The sequence below is a fragment of the Montipora foliosa genome, chromosome 8 (genome assembly GCF_036669935.1).
Source record: "Montipora foliosa isolate CH-2021 chromosome 8, ASM3666993v2, whole genome shotgun sequence".
In the NCBI taxonomy this organism is placed as follows: domain Eukaryota; kingdom Metazoa; phylum Cnidaria; class Anthozoa; order Scleractinia; family Acroporidae; genus Montipora; species Montipora foliosa.
In genome coordinates, this window is record NC_090876.1 from 415,976 (window position 1) to 438,615 (window position 22,640).

At 38.0% G+C, this 22,640-nt stretch overlaps 1 protein-coding gene across 2 annotated transcripts in view; it reads left to right on the forward strand.

Moving 5' to 3' along the window:
* Positions 1–19,941, forward strand: part of LOC138012428 (uncharacterized) — a 139,953-nt gene extending 120,012 nt beyond the window's left edge. The window contains exons 22-33 of one of the 2 annotated variants that reach the window (XM_068859197.1): positions 4,966–5,104; positions 7,262–7,587; positions 9,297–9,435; positions 9,847–10,172; positions 10,508–10,646; positions 12,667–12,992; positions 13,238–13,376; positions 14,532–14,675; positions 15,057–15,144; positions 15,479–15,523; positions 18,968–19,016; positions 19,530–19,939. In XM_068859197.1, coding sequence (XP_068715298.1) covers positions 4,966–5,104; positions 7,262–7,587; positions 9,297–9,435; positions 9,847–10,172; positions 10,508–10,646; positions 12,667–12,992; positions 13,238–13,376; positions 14,532–14,675; positions 15,057–15,144; positions 15,479–15,523; positions 18,968–19,010 — 1,854 coding nt within the window. In that variant the 3' untranslated portion in view covers positions 19,011–19,016; positions 19,530–19,939. Of the gene's footprint in view, positions 1–4,965; positions 5,105–7,261; positions 7,588–9,296; positions 9,436–9,846; positions 10,173–10,507; positions 10,647–12,666; positions 12,993–13,237; positions 13,377–14,531; positions 14,676–15,056; positions 15,145–15,478; positions 15,524–18,967; positions 19,017–19,529 lie in introns of both variants that reach the window. The other variant, XM_068859198.1, reaches the window with a different exon arrangement.
* The last annotated feature ends 2,699 nt before the right edge of the window (positions 19,942–22,640 follow it).

A 22,640-nucleotide genomic window follows, 5' to 3' on the forward strand; every position in this document is an offset into this window, starting at 1 on the left:
TGAAAGAGATTGTCCTTTAAGGTCACTGTTGCCTCTTGAACCAACAGGCAAATTTAGAAGACAGTGAATTAATATTGCATCTATGTTGAATGAGGCTTTTCCCGTGGTAGCAGTTACAATGCAAGATTGACCAAGAAAGTTACGCAATGCATTTATGAGATAAGACTTACCTGTCCCTGCTTCAACAGTTATTATCAAATGTAAAGGAGCTTGAAGATGAGGATTTTGAAAATGCTCTTGCACTAGATGAAATGCCTGTGATTGCATTGCGCTGAAAGTAGAAATGTCTATGTTGTGATTTTGGACTTGTCTTCCGAATGTTTGTTTCTTGCTTGTTATCTAACGGGGCATTTCTAAAATCTGTTGAGGAGTATATGGAATTGTGTGAATGTGCCAATTGTGATCATTTGTTAGTCCTTCATTGTCATTTAAGTTGTGATGTGAAAAGTCTGCTCAAATCATCCACTCTTCTCTTTCTTGGTGTTGATTTACATCTTCAGAGTGACTTTGCTCTGAGTGAATTCAATTTCTCGAGGTTTATCATGCCAATCAGGAACATGGAATTGTGCATATGGAGTTTGCAAAAAGGCTTTCCACTCAATTATCAAAGTTTCATCAGACTCTTCTTTGTTGCCCCATACTGAATCTTGACTTACACTCCATGGCTTGTGTCTGATCAGCTGATATTTACAGTAGAGTCCATACTTTGGACCTTCAGGATTTGAAGAGTATGTGGAGAAAAGTCTTTGTATGATATTGTCTGGCTGATTTATGAGTTTTCCATTTGAAAATTTATAGTTTGTTGCAAACTCAAGAAAATTTAAGGCTATTAAATCCTGTTTCGCAGATGCTGGATATTGTTGTCGTCTAGCATATACATCAAGAAAAGAGGCATTAGTCACAATGTCATTATCAGACAATCTTCGATTCAGATTAAGTCGCCTAGAGCCATTTAAGCTTACACGAGTTACTTTGAATGAACAGCTGACAAATTTTAAAAATAACAAATGATGCATTGTTTCCTGGGCAGAAAAATCCATTTGACCAAGTGTTTTCATTACAGTTCTCTTAACAATTCTGGAGCCATCAGTATTATCTTCGGAATTTTATTTTACTATATTGTCAAAAAAATTGTTTGAGAATATGTGATCTGGTCTCACTTTTTGCAGCATATTTAGCCAGGTACTCTACACAGGCATGGTAATCTGTAACTACTTGAATATCACAGTTTGCTCTGCAGCCCTGCAACTGAAGGCGAAGTTGGTTATTAATTCTAGTATCATTTCTTTCAGTAGCAATTTGGATTTTGTATTTCTCTGTTTTGTCTTTTGTGTGAAGGCGATGTTGGTTATTAATTCTCGTATCATTTCTTTCAGTAGCAATTTGGATTTTGTATTTCTCTGTTTTGTCTTTTGTGTGAATAGGCTCAAACTGCAATGTTGTTTTATCACAATGATCTGTTGGGAAGTTAAATCTGCACCTTGCTTCATTGTCATTTGCTTTTCTTTTCAAACAATACGCAGAACCGCAACGAGTATGTCTTTGAATAGTATTGAGTAAATCTTTATAGTCAGTATCAGTCATGTTAGCATCTACATTTATTATTATTTTTTTTTTGACACGGGTGAATTACAGGTTTAATGCAATTATTTTCTTTTGGACTATTTGGATTATACGTAGACAGTAGCTAATCAACCTACTTGCAGATTGTAGCTTCAGCTCCTTCTCCATCTTTCATTATAGCCATGTCTCCATCTTTTGACATTTTTTTCTAAATGCCCTTTAAGAGCAATTTCATTCAGTCTGCATAGCCCTGGGGTCATTCTTTAATTTTGCTACACCATGGCAACGAATGGTACCTCTAGACTGCTACTGAAATCTATACCAGTGCCATTCAGCATCAAGTGAATCCTATAAACAGTGTTTTATAAAATTTTGTAAGCGTTGTTAGAAGAACCAATCAACAATGTGTGGATTGTTAATTACATACTGTCTTCTGATGTCAGAAGAGATAGATGTTACCATCTGTCCATCATTTCCTACTAGAAGAGCATGCAGCTCTGGCCAGTGCATATCAGCTGATAAAAATGTGAAAAAGAATGTTGGAGGTCCAACGTGTTGTATAATCGCCTTCAAGTGTCTTCTTTTACCTTGTGCCAGTAAGCATTTGATCCAGATATGTTACTGATGTAACGTGAAAGCGTGGCCATGAATACATTTGCGCTGTTGTTTACAACCATTTCTCGCAGTTCATCTATAGTTAGATGTTGTTCTCCAGCATTCTGTTTTAAGAATATGTCACTTTGTTGCAAAAATTCAGTGCTCTTTGAATCATGTTTAAAGCCCAATAAGAAAATATTGGATGCTGGGCGAAACGATAATGCTAAAAGCCATTTTTCTTCTCTGCAAATTTGCACAAATGCTTATTATTATTACTTTTTGCTTAAAGTTACAAGTTTGTGTAAAGATGGATTAGTTGTATCACCATTTCCATCAGGGAATAATGTCGGAAAGTAGTGTATTCATTTAAAGGACTGTTTTCTACAGAGGGCCAATTAATTTGTCCCTGAAATTGTTGTTGAATGAATTCAATCTCTTGCTGTTCTACATTTGGCATAGGAAGTACACTAGACGTATCAATATTTCTATTGAAGACAACATCTTCCTCATCAAGTGTCGAGGGGCCTCTATTTGGAATGTATTATAAGTCATCATTTAAATTAGCAGTGTCTTGTGTTTCAACTGAAAGAAGGTCACCTGGTGCAGAATTGTTAGGTAAAGAGTTTAATGCATCTTGATTTAATTCGACATCCGAATAATGGTGATTGTGTTTCAGCAGCCAGAAAAGTGCATCTGCTACAACTTGCCTCCTTACATTTAGAGTTTTGAATGAGTTTTCTTTTCCTTTTATCTTAACCACAATCACAGAAAGATCTTTTGGATATCTCGAGATTTAGCTAGTTCACCAACATTCTGGGGCAAATTAACACACTGAATATCCCCTTTGGCCACCTTGTTTTAATTATATATGCACTATTGGAAGTGCCCGGACAATTAACATTTCTTAAACTTGAGTTAAGCCAGAACGTGCATTGGGCACTGTAGAAGGTACCATATCATTTTCTTTGGAAATTTTTTTTGGAAGATCTTTCTCTCCAGAGCACCTTGAACACTGATAAGTGGGAAGTTTGTTCAACTTACTATTTACAAATCTAATGTTCATTTGCCTTATGGAAATTGTTCATGTTAGTCCTAGCCCACTTTTGTTTGTGAATATCTCTATCACTTTGCGTGTGAAAGCTAGCAAAGTAATCATTTTTCTCCAGGACTTTATGTTTATTTTGGGCATGTGGCTCCTTTGCAGTTCCGGTTGTACCACTTCTTTTGGCCTGTGATTTATTTGTAGTTGCTGTTGTATTGTTGCTTTTGACATATGATTTGTTTGCAGTTGCTATGCTAGTTTTCGCAGTACATATTGTATTGTTTGATTCATGTGAACTGTTATCAGACACTTCTGTATCACTGTTTTTGGCAAGTGAATTGTTTGCAAATGCTACTGCATTGCTGTTTTGGGCATGCAAGGTATTTGCTGTTGGTTTTGTTTTGCTATTTTGTGTATGTGGGTTCTTAGCTTTCAATAAATAACTCCAGCCTCTCTTACTACAGTGTGAAATACAGGAGTTCCGTGATACTTGTGAGAAATGGCTCAAAAAAAGCAATCACCACAGCCACCAACATCAAATGGTTGTAGCCCTTTTAAAGATAGTCTTTCTGTTAAGCGACTATATGGATTATTTTCATGATTGAGATTTGTCTGCACTAATTTTTCATCATCATAATTCATTCCTCCATTGAGACGTTTCAGCGAAGAAAACTTTCTTACACAATTTCCCAGCTCACTCATTTTTTAGAAAAAATGCAAATATTCTGCTCGTGACGCTCAAGCGAGACTCTGATAGCAACCGTGATACTTCTAATTCATTTGGGTACCGTGTAGTTTTCATTTGCAGTGAGACGTTGCTCGGTCGACGTTTTGATGCAACCAAACTGGGTTGAGTTTAAATTGAAGCTTATGGAAGCTTTCAGAAAACATGGTACGCACTACTCCCCTTGAGAAAAAAAGTTTACTTGAGAGAACTGGAAAAAGCGTTTAATTTTGTGGATCATTAACTTTGCAAATCACTTATATCTTACCGAAAATTCGCAGTTCAGCCTCTCCTGGCTTCGAGCCCCGCTCGTCGTTGCTTGTACGAGGAAACGCAATTCAGCCTCTCCTGGCCTCTCCGTTTGTTGTTTTTTGTACAAGTAAACGCAGTTCAGCCTCTCCTGCCCTCTCCTTTCGTCGTTGCTTGTACGAGTAAACGCTGGACGTGGCATGTGCTTCGGAAAACTACATTTGCTAATTCACGTGAAAATTCACATGACCCATGCCACGAACCTTGAATTCAACACCAGGGCCTTTGCTCCGCCGTTTGCTCACATACCATTCATTCTAGTTGTAACAACAAAGGAATGGCAAGAATGTCCACACATTTTGCTTCGAGCCGGCTCTAGCGCTGAACGCTTTAAGAAAGTGCCGCTGACCACCGACGTCAAGATTAGTCTGCGTGCTCGCTTTTGCTCCCTTACAATGCTAAAGAAAAGTTTACATAAAACAGCACATACAAAAGGAGGCAGGGATGAGCAAGGTTGAATGGATTGCAACTAAGGTTTTTGTTAAATTTTATTTTGAAAACGGTTCAATCTTAACAGTTTTTCAAAGTTCATCTCTGTGGTTTGTAACATACAGTGTCTATGCTCAGCAAAGATATTTTTGTCACGAAGCTTTGATTCGTGGTGTTCAAAAGTAATTTCTGGGTTAACGTCAAGTTGTATAGCCAGCAGGGATGAGTGATTGATGAAATTACAAAAACTTATCTGTACTGCCGTGACACAACCCCTTTTCCATTTTTATGTCTTTTTTAGGTCTTCTCAGGAAATACAGATCGAGACTCAATTGTTCACAACAGAATAAACCCTTCAATCAAAGCACGCTACATCACGCTGCGGCCAACTGCATGGAATAAACATATATCAATGAGGATAGAACTGTACGGCTGTGCAGGTACCACTTAACTGTTTGCAGGCCTCTGCTCCAGTTATTTGTAGGGACAGTATTCTTCTATAGAAGCACCGCCATTTTGTTTTAATTTTGTTTTAATTTTTTTTAATTTTTATTTTTTAAGTGCAATGTGGCGTAGAATATCAAGTTTACCAACAAGTAAACGTTTCCTTTCCCAACACTCGAACCCCCAAGTGGGAAGTTTAATAGAGATCGACGTCAGGCCGCGGCCAAACCCCATAACATCGTTGGCCAATATATGGCGGTGTTGAATAAGCAGCTGTAATAATAATAATAACAATAACAATAACAATAATAATAACAACAATAATAATAATAATAATAATAATAATAGTAATAATAATAATAACGATGATGATGATGAAGATGAAGATGATGATGATGATGATGATGAGAAGAAGAAGAAGAAGAAGAAGAAGAAGAAGAAGAAGAAGAAGAAGAAGAAGAAGAAGAAGAAGAAGAAGAAGTACCTTTCCTTTAACACGATAGTTTATTTAACACGATAGTTTTCAAAGCTGGTAACTTGTGGGGTCGTGCAGAAAATAACCAACAAAATATTAATACTGTATATTTAAATTAAATATTAAAATTAAAAACAACCATAAAGTTATCCTATAAAAGTAGGTCAACGTACTATTGAAACTCCGGCAAAATTATCTTATCATATCATAAGGTCAAAAGATCCTTAAAACAGTTTCCGCTCCCCTGTATACGAATACTCTTGGTAAGTAACTCCGATAGTTAACCGTTGTTTCCATTCTGGAAAAGCTTTGCGATCTCTATCTTATAATGTAGATAGATGGTTATCCAGTGGTCAAATTCTAATACCTTACACTAAGGCTTATCTTTTCTTAAATTGAAGATAATTCTTGCTGCTCTAGAGTGCAACCACTCTCTTACCTGTAAATCCGAGCTACCTAGTGCACGAACCCCGCTAAACAAGGGCATACTTAAAGAGGGCAGGACCGTTTTGCAATCGAAATCTTTCAGAACATTTCGAGGTAAGAACCTGGAACGTTTTAGCAAGTCAAGTTTATTGGCAAAGCTTTTTTTAGCTCCGATACAAATGATGTCCAGGCAAGTCTGTTATCAGCTATCATTCCGAAAAGTCTAATCGATGTATCCAACTCCAGATTTGAGTCCCATCGACACTGTAAACAGGCACGGTGAGGTCGACGTTCGGACGCACGCTTTCAAAAAGCTACAAAAGACAACGGAGATAAGATCAAGTTACGAAATCGAGTAGTTGAAAAACATGTACCCAGTGGCTAAAATTGGCCATTTTATCCGGTCTAAAGTCTAAAGCGTCAAACGGCTATGATCTGATGAAGGCCCCAAAGGTTTAAAGGGAATAGAATAGCTCCATAAGGTCGCAATAGTAGCAAGTATGATAAATACTGTAAACCCTAACCCTAACCCTAAACCCTAACCCTAACAGACAACTTTTTTAAAAGACATGTTTCGGCATGCTTATGCCATCATCAGTTTAATGAGTTCCTAAGTGTGAACTCATTAAAATGAGGATGGCATAAGCATGCCGAAACATGTCTTTAAAAAAGTTGTCTGTTTCCTACAATAGAATAGCTCCTGTGTTTGACAAATATAGAACCTAGGTTTATTTTCCCGTTTAGTCGTTAATCGCAGCATTGGCTCTAACAATGCTCTATTGATATATTTTGAATGATGAACCAATTGACCATATTCGTATTCTTAGTATTGGACTAGAATTAGTTTGCAATGGAGGCTAATGTTAAAAGGTATTTGCATTTGAAAAGATTCCCCTTCATTAGCCTCCATTGCAAGCTATAAGAAGCAACAAAAGTGCTTGAGACACTGAATTGGAAAGACCGCAATAAGAAAAAAAAAACACCTTAACGTTACATTTTCCACTTGCACCTCCCTGTCTCCCTCCGGCACCCCCCTTCAATGTTGGCAACGGATAAAGGAAGTGTTAGTGATAAGAAAACAACATTGTGAGGGGGGATGGGTTACATGGAAAGATTTGGGAGGGAGAGATTTTTTCGAGATTCCTTAAAAGGGCAAAGTATCTCAACGTTTTTGGCACTTCCAGTCCAATACTGAGAACACGAATATGATCTATTGTATGGCTTCTCTCATGTCCCTTTTGCACAAACGTAGGGTGCACTGAGCCTCTTGGTTTGGAGGACAATGATATTTTCGATGTCCAGTTAAGTGCCTCATCTCAGTGGAATGAGAATCACTCTCCTCAGCATGGAAGACTTCGTATGAAAGCTAAGGGAAACAGCGGCGGATGCTGGTCAGCTCTTAGCAGTGACTTTCACCAATGGCTGCAAGTGGATCTTGGTAGCGATAGCACAGTGACACGTGTTGCCACTCAAGGAAGCAATGAAGACGACCAATGGGTTAGCAAGTATCGGTTGCAGTACAGCCTTTCTGGAATCAAATTCAAGTTCTGCAAAAGAAGAAAAAGTAGCGTAGCAAAGGTAATCCTTCAGGCGTCTTTTTCCAGAGCGAGTGTAATCAACTTCTCTTCTGCGAATTTAGTTTCACCGAAATAAACGGTAGCACTATTTAACATCACAAAAATTGATGCTTGGCCTCGTATTGAAAACGAAGGTTACTTAAACTTTTTCGAGGTCAGATAATCGCAAAAAATTAAAGTTTCCTGCATCAGTTGCCTGCATGGTGCCACAAAAGGAAATAAATTTTTGCGAGGCGTCTAAATTTTCGTAGCTTTCAAGTAGCGTAGTTCCAAGGTTTCAAGGTTTCAAGGTTTTTATTTGCCATGATTACATATAATGTACCGATTTAATAAAGAAAATACAAAAAATTGTAAAAAAGGCGAGGAAGCCCATAAAGAAACTATAAGAGCTTATGGAGCTATGGGCTTCCTCAAATTAGACTAAGAAATTAAGTTTAAGATAGCACCGGGACGTTATACAATATATTATTAAAAAGACGAAAGAATGCACACACACATTTATCCTTAAAAATACAAAAGCGTAAATACTTCGAAGAATTTGATGCTACTAACGATAAAGAAGAAATCTTTTAAGGTTTTTGCAAAACTGAGCGGTAGATCCAGATGACTTAATTTGACTGTCAAGAGAATTGAAAAATTTAGGGCCTTGGAAGCGGATTGAAATTTTCGTATATTAGTTCAAACTAATAGAATATAAAAATTGGAATTGGATGAGTTTCTAGTGTTATAAGGATGAATATAATTAGCCAGTGTAAACATGTCATTAAATGAATTCGGAAGTAAACCTTTAGAGAAGAAAAACATAAACTTGCCTAAATGAAACAAAACAACATTACTGAATTTTAAAACTTCGAGATCTCGAAAAATAGGATCTGCATGGGAATCCGTATGAACGGAAACCCTATGGAAACCCTATTCCCCTATGGGAATCCGTGTGAACGGAAACCCTAAATGCACGAATTTTCAACCGGAAGAATCTTCGTCCGGTCCCGTGTGGATGTAACAAAATTTTCGGTAATAATATCTTGCCTGTTTGTAAAGAGGAAGAAACACATTTCATTAACATAAATCATGTTTGAAAGATGCCCAGGGTCAAATCTGTTGATCAGTGGAATCTTAACTGTTGACGGTGACTCATTCACCTTCTCGACCTAGTCCAGGGGAGCAAGGTTAAAAGAGTGGTGATAGCACTCTTCTTCCACAAATGTGACCCGAGTTCGATGCCTAGACGCGCCGTCTTAGGTGGGGTGAGTTTGTTAGCTCTTTACTCTGTTCCGAGAGGCTTTTCCCCTCTCCTCAAAAACCAACGGTTCATTTGAGTTAAAAAAAAAATGGTTTCTGTGTACCATGTCCTCAATAATTTCCCCAGCGCTAAAAGAGTTGACACTAAATAAAGTCCATTCATTCCGTGTCAATAGTTGATGAAGTTAGTTTTTAAGGAAACTGAGGCACTGTGTCGCTGTTTTTTTTGACACAGGAAAGTTTAAAATTGGTACCATAAGGGGATTAAAAAGATCGGACCTTCCCATAAACGTCTTCGTTCTTACCTATGACCAAGGTTTAACGCTAGAAACTTGAGCTTTGGCTGAGCTATCCACTGTGGTCAATGAACTTGCCGATTCGGTTGTTGCTACTAGATTTTTGTTACCCATATTAGAGCCAGACCGCTCAGTTTCGTCCTGCGCTCACAGTGGCGTTTCACTTTTTTAGGTGTTTGATGGCAATGTTGACAGGAACACCATTGTGTTAAACAAGTTAACCCAATCAATCAATACCCGTTTTGTCCGCTTTTTGCCTGTGGAGTGGCATAATCGTATATCAATGAGAGTAGAAGTGTATGGATGCCCAGGTACTTGCCTAATCATGTCTGGTAATTATCAAGTGTAACAGATGTTATGAGTTGTCTTAGATAGCTCATTTAAGAATAAAAAAGAATAAGCACAACTGTTCGTGACAAGTAAATTGGGAAAATCCAGTTATTTAGATAAAATCAAATAAGAGGAATAATTCTAAAGCTCAATCTCTTGTCCTCGAATAATTTTTAGTGTCACGGACTGGTTATTTTTTTTTACTTACGGAAACGGACTGATTTATTCTTGAAACAAAGTAGAGTTGCTTATTATGTGGATCTTTCAAAAAAATGGGTGCAGCATGACATTTGAAGTTTTGGCTAAGGGATACTTTTCGAACATCGTTTTTCTCTAAAGATCCTTATACCAAAACAGGTCTTTTTATCGTTTCTTTCTCTTTTTATATTTAGCTTGCGTAACTCCTCTTGGAATGGAAAGTGAGGAAATTGCCGCCTCTCAAATCAGCGCATCCACAGTGCGAGATAGTAACAGCCCTGCACGACTTGCAAGGTTGAACCTGAAAGCAGAAGGCAACATTCCCGGGTGCTGGTCCGCCATGACAAATGACCTTGACCAATGGCTTCAAGTAGATCTGTTAGATTACATTACAGTAACACGTGTAGCAACTCAAGGACGCAATGGCCGCAAAGAGTGGGTGGCCAAGTACAAGATAGGATATAGTGATGATGGAGCAAAGTTTGAGATTTGCCGAGATTCAGAGGCCACCACGCCGAAGGTATACTAATTTTATGATATCTTACGAAGTAAAAAGATTCCTCTATCTTTGAATGCCTCCGATTAACTGAATAGACCAGTGTTTCTTGTCATTGTCAGTCGATATAATTAGATAGTAGCAGAAAAAATATAATCATTTTGGTGTTTCAGATCGATACAGGTTTGCCTCGTTTTGTTCAACCACCCTGCCGGCAGTCCGCCATCTTGAATTTGTTTTCGAGTGGCCGTAATTTTGATTAATTTTGGTCTAGGCATCTGGGTGGTATGAACATCGTTTTTTTTTCTTTTATCAAAAAAAGGTGATCACAACTGTGTCGTGTGTGTTTCCTTTATCAGGTGTTTGATGGAAACAAAGATAGTAATACAGTTGTGTACAACAGACTTCATCCTCCAGTCACTGCACGGTATATACGACTAATGCCTGTTAAGTGGTATGGACATATATCAATGAGAATGGAGCTGTACGGTTGCCCAGGTAATGCATTTATTAAAGTAGTCTGATCGTACGAAGGCCCAAAATACCTCGCACTATCTCCCCAAGCAACCAAAAGCGAAATCAGACCAAGTTGAGGCTATCGTTGGCGTGTCTTCTTACGCTTGCAGCCATCTACACCTATTTTGCTTCGAGTCCAGACTTAAAAACGCTAGTTTGTCTTGTATTAGTAAATAACGGCTTTTTTTTTCCTTGAAAAGATGATTGAGGTGCTTACTGAGCGCAAAATAACTCAAGGTCTCTGGCAAATAAAGGTCAGATGCCATTTTCTTTATTCTCTTGTGCCTTTTCATGAGGTTTCAAATTTAGATATGTCGCGCAATTCTGCGCAATGTGTTCGGCTTGATGAGATAAGCCATGAACTGGCGCTCTTTAGTGCGTACGGCAACGATAAAAGTGCGCTGAGAATGTAATTTAGTGGGTACTATAAAATAGCCATCTCGTAACTTGAACTCCAGCTTTTGTTAACAATTCAACGGCTCCACCTCGGAATTTATCGCGTGGGGTAATTTGCACTTCCTCATTGGTTGGCAGGTAGGTTGGTAGGTAGGTTGTCTTTATTTATAAACGATATATTTAAAAGCTGGAAGCTTGTGGGGTCGTGTACAATACATTACGTAGATATTAAAAGATAAATAAAATGAGCTTTTAAAATAAATCACAATACATTACTTAGATATTGAAATGTAAACAAAATGAACTTTTACAATATATTACAACTAATTTATATATCCAATACAATTAAATGCAATTTATGGACGGTACCTACTAATTCAACGATATTTTTGCCCCAGTTTATAGACCTTATTCATAAATGGCAGTCACATTTATATTCTTTTGTCCAAGTGCAAATTAGCCTACCAAGCCTCATTTTAGAGCAAGAATTCTTTTCAATTCACTGTATGGTATCCAGGCTCGGTAGGCTAATTTGCACTTGGACAAAAGAATTATAAATTGACCGCCATTTATGAATAAGGTCTATGATAATCCAAAAAGAAAATTGGGGGTAACCACGCAAATTGAAGCCCAATTATCTCTCAAAAATGCATGGTTACCCACAATTTTCTTTTTGGATACCAAGAGTACTTCATAAGATCTACTTTCTCCGGATGCTTTTGAACTGCGCAAAATAATCCCTGCATTAGTAAGCATCACCGATAGGAAACCCGAGTATCTCGAGATGCGCAGAGCGTATGCGCAATAACAATAGTAGGCACCGTCCTTAAAGCGTATTGAGAGTTATCAACGCGACATAGAAACAAATTATATACAAAATCTTCAAGTTTAAAACTAGCGTCGAGGCTGATAATACGTTAAATTTAGCGGCCTTAAAAAGATCTCAAGTTTTGAGCTTTTTTGCAAGATTACCTTGACTTGGGTCAGCAAAGTCAGCGTATTTAGAGGACAGCATGTTCGACAGGACAGTGCCTCTATATGCGATGGAGTCCTTTATAAAACGTGTTTTGAAACGTGGTACCAGTAGTGTGGCGCGTGCTCTAATTGAATATGAGAGATCGCGTTTCTTCGCCATACGGTTTATTAGGGTGCTAGGCAGTCTTCCGTTATAAGCCTTATGCATGCATTTAAAAATAGCTAATTTATAGTAAAAACGAATAGTGGACCACTCTTTCGGTAAATTGAAAATAATTCTACCCAGTGTACAATGCAGCCTTTGTAAAGAATCTAGAATATCGGAGCCAGTGCACCCAATAAAATAAGGCCATAGTTCAAGCTGGGCAATATAACCCTCAAATAATAATCGTGAAGAATTTTTCTTGGCAGAAACCTCTGCTTTTTTTAATTAGCATAGTTTGTTCACAAAGCTCTTCATAAGCTTCTTAAGCTCTCCTATGCTGCACTGCAGTCTTAAGAGTCGTTATTTAATGACCGAGTGAGAGTGGAAAGAGGCTAATTAACCGAAGTGGTATAATCAGTGCCATCCGACGACAAGAGAATCGCACGCGATGTGAATTGACTCCACCTTTTACCATTTAACCGGTAGGGTGCGCTTCAGCGCTTGGCATGGAAACTAAAGAAATCCCAGATGCTCAGATCAATGCTTCTTCACAGCTTGATGAAGATAATGCTCCAGGACAGGCCAGATTACACCTAAAGAGGATAGGTGACAAACAAGGGGGATGGTCAGCACTTACAAATGATTTTAACCAATGGCTTCTTGTGGATCTTGGTAGCTTGACCATGGTAACGCGTGTAGCCACGCAAGGAAAGAATGGATTCGACCAATGGGTATCCAGATACAGGTTACAGTACAGTATCGATGGAGCCCAATACAGTTACATCACGAAGTCCGCCAACAGTTCTGCACAGGTGACTATCATTTGGCACTTTACACAACTTTCATTTGGGTCCTCACGTAGGACTGCATCCCCTGGTTGTCCCCAAGCACTTCATTCTTTTTTTGTCTACAAAAAAAACGACTGCTTTGATTGGAGACCAATGAATGATACTTAGTGTTATCGGAAACTAACTTTTATTCCGAGTACAGCCACCTCTCCTGTAATAATTTACTCCTATATGAAATTTTTCGCGTCTTAATTTTGTTAAAATTTCAGGTATTTTATGGAAATAAGGACAGCGAGACTGTTGTTTACGGCATTTTGACTCCTCCTGTCTTGACGCGCTTTATCCGAATTTTACCAGTCGAATGGCATAATCACGTATCAGTAAGGCTTGAGCTCTACGGATGCACAGGTATTAAACAATGACTTGAAAGTGCAAATCATTTTTTTTTGCGTGTTTTAGTTGCAATAAATGGATGAATATCTGTTCTGTTATATCTTTCCTAAAAGAAAACTGAATGAAATTACTTTCACTAAAGTGAACCGAAGACAACTTGAATAGAGCAGGGGAAAAACTTGTGCAATCGATTATGTCACCACTCAGTCTGGTTTATGGTGACACAAGATTTTTGCCGATTTCGCCTGCAAAAACAAGTGTGCCAGATTATGATGGTAATAGTAGTTCACGCTTTAAATTCTGTCGGTTGTTTTCATTTGACAACAGAATATTGATGCGAAGAAGTTATACTCGCACTTAAGTGGGCAATTTAAGCAAATGTCTCTTATAAACGCCTAAAAATTTCTGGTAGCTTCAAAGGGAACCACTCATGACTGCTTCGAACCAATGGGTCCTGCGATGCAGGTGCAATGCTCTACTAACTGAGCTATGAAGCCGCACAGTTGGGATCAGGTCAATGTCTTTCATTCCTTAGTCCTTTACACGAGAACATATGAGCCTAACAAATTAACCTGCTCCCAATTGTGTGGCCTCATAGCTCAGTTGATAGAGTATTGCACCGACATCGCAGGGGTCATGGCTTCGAATCCCGTTGAAGCCGTCTGAGTTCTTGACGCGTCTATATAGAAAAAGTGATAATTGCTTAAAATTTCCAGCTTAGTACCTATAACCGGCACTTCAAATATACATTCATTCATTTGTTAATTATTCATCTTACCCCTGATGTTTTAAAGGTGCAAAAGATTGACTCTTCAGTTTGACTCGATGAGGATTGGCAAAGACACAAGTGGCACACATGGTTGATGACAATGCAATGCGTGCGGCGTGGAAATTATTCTCTGCATGCGAAAGTGTTCCAAAGTCTTCCACCGAGGATTTCGGTCTTACCCTTTAACTGTCAATTTCCGCTTACTCGTCAATGGGGACCCCCCCTCGGGGGCTTAAAGAGTTAAATATTTAACCAAAATTCCACCTGATTTTTTGGCGCTCGCATTTTGAACATCCGAACGAAAATAGAATGATCTAAGAGTACGACTCTTTTTTTTTTTTCAAGAGTGCCTCAATGTTTAGCAATAATACCCTTGTGTTCAAATATCTCACTTTTTATAGCTCCCGTTGCCATTACGACTGCACGACCTCGGTGGTCAACGATCTCCACAGTTGCAGTCACCTCATCCAATGAAACGGAGATGACTTCTATTCCAATGAATGACGTTACACCGAAAGAGCCTCAAAGCGCTAAAAAAGGAAAAGGTATGGATTATTTTATTTTAAATATGTAAGCATGTAAATAATTATCACGCACTTTCTCACAATTCATAAACGAATGGGAGATCTGCACCACGGCAAAGCATAATTTTACAAACATGTTAAAAATGTTGGAATCCTTTTCGTATCAACACTGCTGGGTCTAAGGTAGTTGATCTTTGGTTTGTAAAATCGATAAATCCTTTCACTTGGACAGGAAGCGAGGATTTCGGAATGCGAGTATGAATTAAAAACGAGTACTTCTGGATCAATTTATAAATTTACAAGTGAACAAACGTCGCATTTTCAGTAAGATCAGTTTTTAAGATTTCCATTGTGAGATATGTACTTGTACCGCTATCCTGGCTTCTTTTTCTTCTCTTGTAGGGTCTAGCGTTGAAGTAATAGTCACACCCGTGTTGGTGTGTATTTTTATTGCTGCCATCATATTGGCTGTGTACTTTTACCGAAAAAGGTGAGATGTGGATCAGGTCAATGTGCAAATCCTCAAGTTTCATTCTTAAAAAAAAAAATGTGGCATGGGGAGTGACAGGTTTACCGTTTACCGCACCTTGTTTTAAGATTTACATTTCTGGGTCATTCCCATAGGAAAATTAGAGGAGGAAATTCCCAAATTTCCACTGACAATATGGCTTAATTGGGTTGGTCATATTCGGTCAAAGCAACAGGGTAACCATCTTTTTAGTTGATTATTGCGCGTAATTACCATGAACGATCGATGAGTTGGTAAATGGTAGGTGGCAACTATAGAGACCCGAGATGACTTGTGCTAAATAATCATGTTCTAGGAATAGAGCTAAAAAGAATGATGGCGGAAAAGTGTTATTCCGGAGGTAAGATTGATCAATAATGTATATGAAAGCGAATGACATGCGATTATTTGCATTATCTTGTAAGTCCCCTCTTTAAATCGGTTAAAACCATATCCAATTTTCTGACATCCACACATTACACCCTACTGAAGTGATACGACCAATTTCATTTGTATTCCCATTAACTGTTGTTGTAATTCACTCGATAGCTTCCTCGTCCATTTTGATGCATTTTTTGTTATATAGAAAGCCTGCGAGTTGATCCCTCGAGGACAGTGAGCTGCTTTACCCTCTTTTCTCTCTCCATAACTTGCTGTGTCTTGAAATACTATTTACCAGAAGCTAGGCCTAAGAGAAAGATAACTAAAAGTGTCAATAAAGCTTAAGAAAACAAATCTATGTAGATGCTTCAGATTTCTTGGTAACAAAATCAGCTAACCATATCTTCTGTCCTGGTTTTCTGACTCGTACAGGATCTCCTTCACTCAAGACTTGCAGGTCTTCCACATTTTAGTTGTAGTATTGTTTTTGAATTATTGCACGCAGGCTAGACTTTGTTTAATACTCTGGGTAGGATATTGTGGTTCCAATTACGTGGGAGTGGTTGGCAAGCGGGTTCTTGTGTGACGTTCCGTTAGCATCTGTTTAAAATGAAGAGTATGATTTCTTTCGAGATGCCACAAATAGTATCAGCATGAGAACCACAAAATCTGACTGATCCAAAAACCCCAAACGAAAGAGCTGTGATAAACTCTTTCGTGACAATATTTACAGTAATGTTAACTTTTCCTCCAATTCAGTAGACAAAAAGTGGTTTCTTTTCTTTTTTTTTTTTTTTCATTGCTAAGATTAAGTGCTATGATGCACTGTTTGACGCTTTTACGTTGAAGCATAAAGGAGCGTCTTTTACCAGTTTTCCATCTCGTTGCGATTTAAACCAAAAGAAGACCATTTTAAGGTTTTGCTTCAAGACTGTTGAAAATGTTGAAAATAATAGTTTTCACTAAAAGTGCCTTTTGAGGCTCAAACGCTCAATTCGACATCTAGGACATAAGTTGTGGAATTCTCTCTGAGGCTGTGATAGTATAAGAACATCGAGAACCTTTTAAACTGATTTTATTAATCATTTTCCATTTCATCAGTGCTGTATGTGTTTTTGTATAATTCTAGTCTTTTGGTGAATGCAGATTTTTTCCCAAGGACTACTTTCATTCAATTTCCCGCGTTTAAGCTTTATCTCTTCTGAGATCGGAAATTGGAGATGAAGCCCTACCAGGGGTTTCAGGGAACAAGATAACATGGCTTATTTGAACTAGGGAACAGGCTCGGTAACAAAAGCCATGTCTTCAAAATGCAACTGTTTGTGACGTTATCATCTTTAAAGAAAAATGAAGGGAGAAGATGTTTTGAAATGAAAGTTTGAAAGATCAGTTTAGTTAAACAGTTGCAAAGATAGAAGCTCAATATATATATATATATATATATATATATATATATATATATATATATATATATATATATATATATATATATATATAAGAGAAAGTGAACTAGTTTTCGTTCATATATTCGATCTACAGATCTGTTTCGTGGGAGTGTATCCCACTCGTCAGGACCTAGATGACAATGTTAATTCGTAGGTTTTTATATACCATTCCCTTGAAATTACAATAATTAGGTGTTTTTTAGTAAAAATTAATAATTAGGTGTTTTTTAGTAAAAATTTGTTTGCATGCCTACAAGTGTTCGCAAGTTCTGTTCTTTTGTTGAGGGTGGCAAGCTCTTGTTTACATATAATGTAGAACTTCTCTAGCGTGCACAATTTGCATCTTTTGGTTGCATTAGAGTATGCCTGTGCCTTATCAAGAATTTTCCATCTGATCGTGTAATCTACTCCCGCTTCCCTTAACTGCCACACATGCTTGCTGAGCTCAGTTTGGTTGCTGTATACTTCATTTCTAAATGATTGTTTGTGATTGGCAAATCTAGACTTAAAGTCTGTGTCGGTTAAACCCACGTAGCATTCACTCCCCTGCTCTGTTGTTACGATGGCTTGGTATACGATGCCCTTAGTAAGGCACTGGTTCTCTAGTGGGCAGTCCTCTTTCCTGCGGCAATTGCAGAGCCTGGCGTCGCTTATGGCTTCTCCTGAGTTGGTTTGCTTCAGCAGGCGCTTGTTGTGTGCGTCGATTGTGCTCTTGACGTTGGGCATACAGCTGTAGGATAGCTTGAGGGTGTTACGGTTGAATATAGGTCTTAAGGCGTGTCCTCTGGGGAAGCATTCGCAGACAATGCGCAAGAACTTCTTTCCAAGGTTAGTTCTCACTCTCATATCGAAGGGTGGGTTGTACCATGTGATATTTCTTTTTCTTGGCCTGCGGATTTTTCTCGTGCTGTTTTTTGGGGTGAATCTCAATTTGTATGTGTATCCGCTCTTGTCTAGTGCTGCCTGGTACGCCGGTGCTGCTTTGTTGAATACTTCTTCGTCAGATGAGATGTTCGACAGCCTTTGGTTTATATTCTCTGGGATTCGCTTGATGATGTTCGGTGGGTGATTGCTTTTTGCGTGTACATAAGATGGTACGTTTCCGGGCTTCATAAAAGGATAGTGTTTTCCGGTGTTTAGGTCCAGGGTCACGTCTAAGTAATTTACCACCTTTTTATTCGCTTCAATGGTTATTTTCAGATTTTTGTCGGCGAAGAGCTTGCATATTTGCTTCTTAGTGCGCTCGGTGGTGCGTGGGGGCCCTTGGGATATTGCGAGCCCGTCGTCTCTGTATAGTCCTATTGTGTCACCGCAAATTCTTTTCAGTAGGTTCAGGGGAGTGAATGCTACGTGGGTTTAACCGACACAGACTTTAAGTCTAGATTTGCCAATCACAAACAATCATTTAGAAATGAAGTATACAGCAACCAAACTGAGCTCAGCAAGCATGTGTGGCAGTTAAGGGAAGCGGGAGTAGATTACACGATCAGATGGAAAATTCTTGATAAGGCACAGGCATACTCTAATGCAACCAAAAGATGCAAATTGTGCACGCTAGAGAAGTTCTACATTATATGTAAACAAGAGCTTGCCACCCTCAACAAAAGAACAGAACTTGCGAACACTTGTAGGCATGCAAACAAATTTTTACTAAAAAACACCTAATTATTAATTTTTACTAAAAAACACCTAATTATTGTAATTTCAAGGGAATGGTATATAAAAACCTACGAATTAACATTGTCATCTAGGTCCTGACGAGTGGGATACACTCCCACGAAACAGATCTGTAGATCGAATATATGAACGAAAACTAGTTCACTTTCTCTTACGAAGCTCCAATATTGTCGAGCACTCTTGAGGAAAAATCGGTCACATATCCAGTGTATATATATATATATATATATATATTAGTAACTTTATATTTTTGAATATTTTTGTATTTTTTTAAACTTTAAAACTTTGACGTTGTTATTTAGGTCAAACAGTAATGACTCAGTCGACTCAGAGGCAAAGTTTTAAGGACAGGTAAGGCTTAAGATAACTTAACAGTTTCCTGCACAGCATTCAACGCTATTCAAAGAGACAAAGAAAAAATGTCATCAAGAACCGATCTCTAGTTTACTGAAATTGTTATTCTCATGTAATTGTTAAAAGGCTCAAAACTCGAGCAAATATTTTTTCGCCTTATGTGACACTGCTTAATATATTATCAATACGTTGATCGTTTCTGACAGTGTTATTCTTACCATTTTCACCTTTAAAATGACCCCACGAGGTTGCCGAAACATCGTTCTCTTTTATTTTTTTTTACTACTACTTTATTATTATTATTGTTATTATTATTGTTATTATTGTTATTATTATTATTATTATTATTATTATTATTATTATTATTATTATTATTATAACGCAGATTTGCTTTCTTTTTTTTTTTGCCCTTGTCCATTTGAAAGTTGCTTCATATTCTGGTTGGTCCGATTGTCTTCTAACAAGCAAGCTAAAAGCTAAATAACACGTCTGAATTTGCTTTACTGACAGGGTCCAGTTGAGGTCCTGGAATATCCAACTCAAGGCAACGGAAGAGGACAGACTTTATGAATTCCATGCATTTATTCAAATTATTCTATAACTGATTCCATTAGGAAATATGAGACTTGATTCAAATGCAAAATGTTACATGCAATGATCCAAGAACATATTCTCAGTAGCAATAATAGTAATGTAACTTTAAGTTAATATAGCATACAGCCCGCTACACAAATAAAACATGAATTTGACCAATTTATCAACAAGCTCGCAAAAATCGCAGTGATCTTTACGTGGGCCAAAACTACGGCTTACACCAAGTCAATAAAAAAAAAGAAAAACAACCCAAACAATTGAATAATCAAAATTTGTTTCCGAGTACCCCGTAGACACCAGCACAGCTCAAAAAAACACAACAACAATAATATATTTATTCGATTTTTATCGTGATTTTTATCATTTGCTGTTCAACCATCGTAATTTTTTTTTTTTACTTTTTAAGTTCACGAGTATGGCCCACCATTCGTAAACACAAAAAAGAAAATTCGAATCTTTCACAGACCGGATCAAAAAATACTTAATTAGCAAGGCCTAGTCGGAATAACAATGGCTCTCTTGTCCTCCGCCATTTTAGTCCGGTATATGAGGGAGGCGCGGTGGCCTCATGGTTAGTGCGCTCGACTCTGGATCGGGGCCTGGCAGGGGACATTGTGTTGTTTCTTGGGAAAGACACTTTACTCCCACGGTGCCTCTCTCCACCCAGGTGTATAAATGAGTACCGGCGAATTTAATGCTGGGGGTAACCCTGCGATGGACTGGCATCCCATCCAGGGGGGGGTAGAAATACTCCTAGTCGCTTCATGCTACAGAAACCGGAGATAAGCGCCGACCCGATGGGCCTTCTAGGCTCGTAAGCAGACTTTACCATATGAAAGTCTACCCCGAACTTCGTAATTAATGATTCCGAAATATCGAAATGGTTCCGTGGGTTCGGAATGGTACCCATAATTGAAATAGTTCCGAAAGTCGCAATCCTTTCGCCATGTTTTCGAAATTTTGCTATTCCCTACCTGCACAAATCCCATAATGCAGTTCATCTTGGGGGTTACTTGCATTAAAATTATGGATATGCGGTTCACTGAAGCATGATACAGTCCCAAGTGTAATGACCTTGTAGTGTTTTTTGTGTATAAATCTCCCTAAAGTGTATTGCATCATGGGATTTTGCAAGTAGTGAATTTTCTTGAATTTTCGTTGCCCGAGGGGAATTGGGCCAGAGTTCAAACCAGTCACCTTGATAAGCTGACACCTATTCAACTCCTATGTACTTTGAATATTCCATTGAAAAGAATGACGCCCATGTCACTTATCAAATAAGCATGTCATTTAACTTTAGCAACCTCTTACTGTTGATGTTTCTTGAAAAGTAAAAGGATTATGACACGATTGTCTAAACGGGCCCATTTATCGTTGTTTAGGCCAAAACGGACAACGCATGTTTTAGTTTTACATTTTTCCATGTAGATAGCCAATCGTAGTCAAGTAATGGGCATATAAGACTGTTCGAAGGTATATCACCGGTTTCAGGATTTGGGGCATATATGCGGCCAGTGATTTACGGGCAGTCAACACTACAAAAATTACAATCCGTATGGAAAACCATTTTGTACAGGCCATTCTACACATGCTTAAATAAATATCGTGCGGCTCAAGCACAACCTCATGTGGCAAAATAACATTATCTCATCAAATTGATTTATGCGGCCTTAGTAGTTCAGTCATTCTGTTATTTTTTCTTCATACAAAAGTAAGCACTTTTATTTATTTATTTATTTATTTATTTAACGAGGGTAACAATAAATAGCTAAGAGCTAGTAAACTTGTGGCCCTCGAAATCAAATAATTTTCAAAAAAAAAAAAAACTAAAAACTAAAAATTAATATAACAAACTAACTAACTAGAAGTCTGTAACAATTTATAGAAGACAATTTAACTCAAGCTAAATATGAAAATGATTTAAGCTAAGCTCCTCCTTAAAAATTAAATTATTCATATTCTTCTTAAAGGCAGAAAGAGATCCTTAAATTGCACATCTAACTGAGAAGGATTTCCCAACTTCTCTATGTACGTTGTTGCACCCTTTTTACTGATTATGTTTTCCATTTTTTTCTTTTGTCATATGAAAACAAAGTTGATGTTTATAACTTATGATTACCGTATTTACTCGAATAAGCGCCGTCCTCGATTAAGCACCGCATCTGGGACGAAAAAGTTAATAAGCGAGCCCTGGAATAAACGCAGCACCGCCGATGTGGCGCTACCTCGAGGAATTTCGTATAACCTGGAAAAAAACTATAAGTTGTTCCACAACGACAAAGGAATTCGCTCTCACCACTGATATTTTCGCTCTCGTTATCATGAAACTCTCGGGTTTTTTCACCGCGTAAATTTCTCTCGTAATTCTAGATTTACTATCAGTTTAGTATCAGTCCATAGGAAAATTAACAGATAGAAAGCATACCGTTGAATAAAAATATAGAAAAAGCAAATTTGTCCGGTACAATATTTAAATGTGCGCCACCCTCGAATAAGCGCCCCACTTGTGGCGCGAAAAATTAAATAAGCGCCGCGGCGCTTATTCGAGCAAATACGGTTAAGCAACCCTTACATGTTATTGTCAGGCAAGCTTAAGCATTCCGTTGAGGTGAATAATGAAAGAACGAGAGATTGTTGGACGCAACTTTGGATTCCTGCCCGGGTTTTTGCACTGGATGAGCAATTACCAAATGATTGGCCGTGTTACTGTAGTTTTTTTCAAAGAACTTTGTTTTCTCCTTGCCTGAAAAAGCTTTTTTCAGTCAATAGTGCAAACTAAACAACACATAATTAATTAGAGATCGCATGAGAAAATCTCAGTCAAAACTAAATTCAAGCAGAGAAGAAAAATGATCCAATAAGTGAATACAACCTCAATGCCCTCTACTGCTGACTGGGATTACTGCCATTTTGGACAAGACGATTTATGAATTCCCTGAATTGCAAATAAATGCTAATGTTATAATTGCTATCATCGGAAAGTGGATCAAAAGTTTATTGAAGAGCACTTGTCAGAGTATTGTTGAT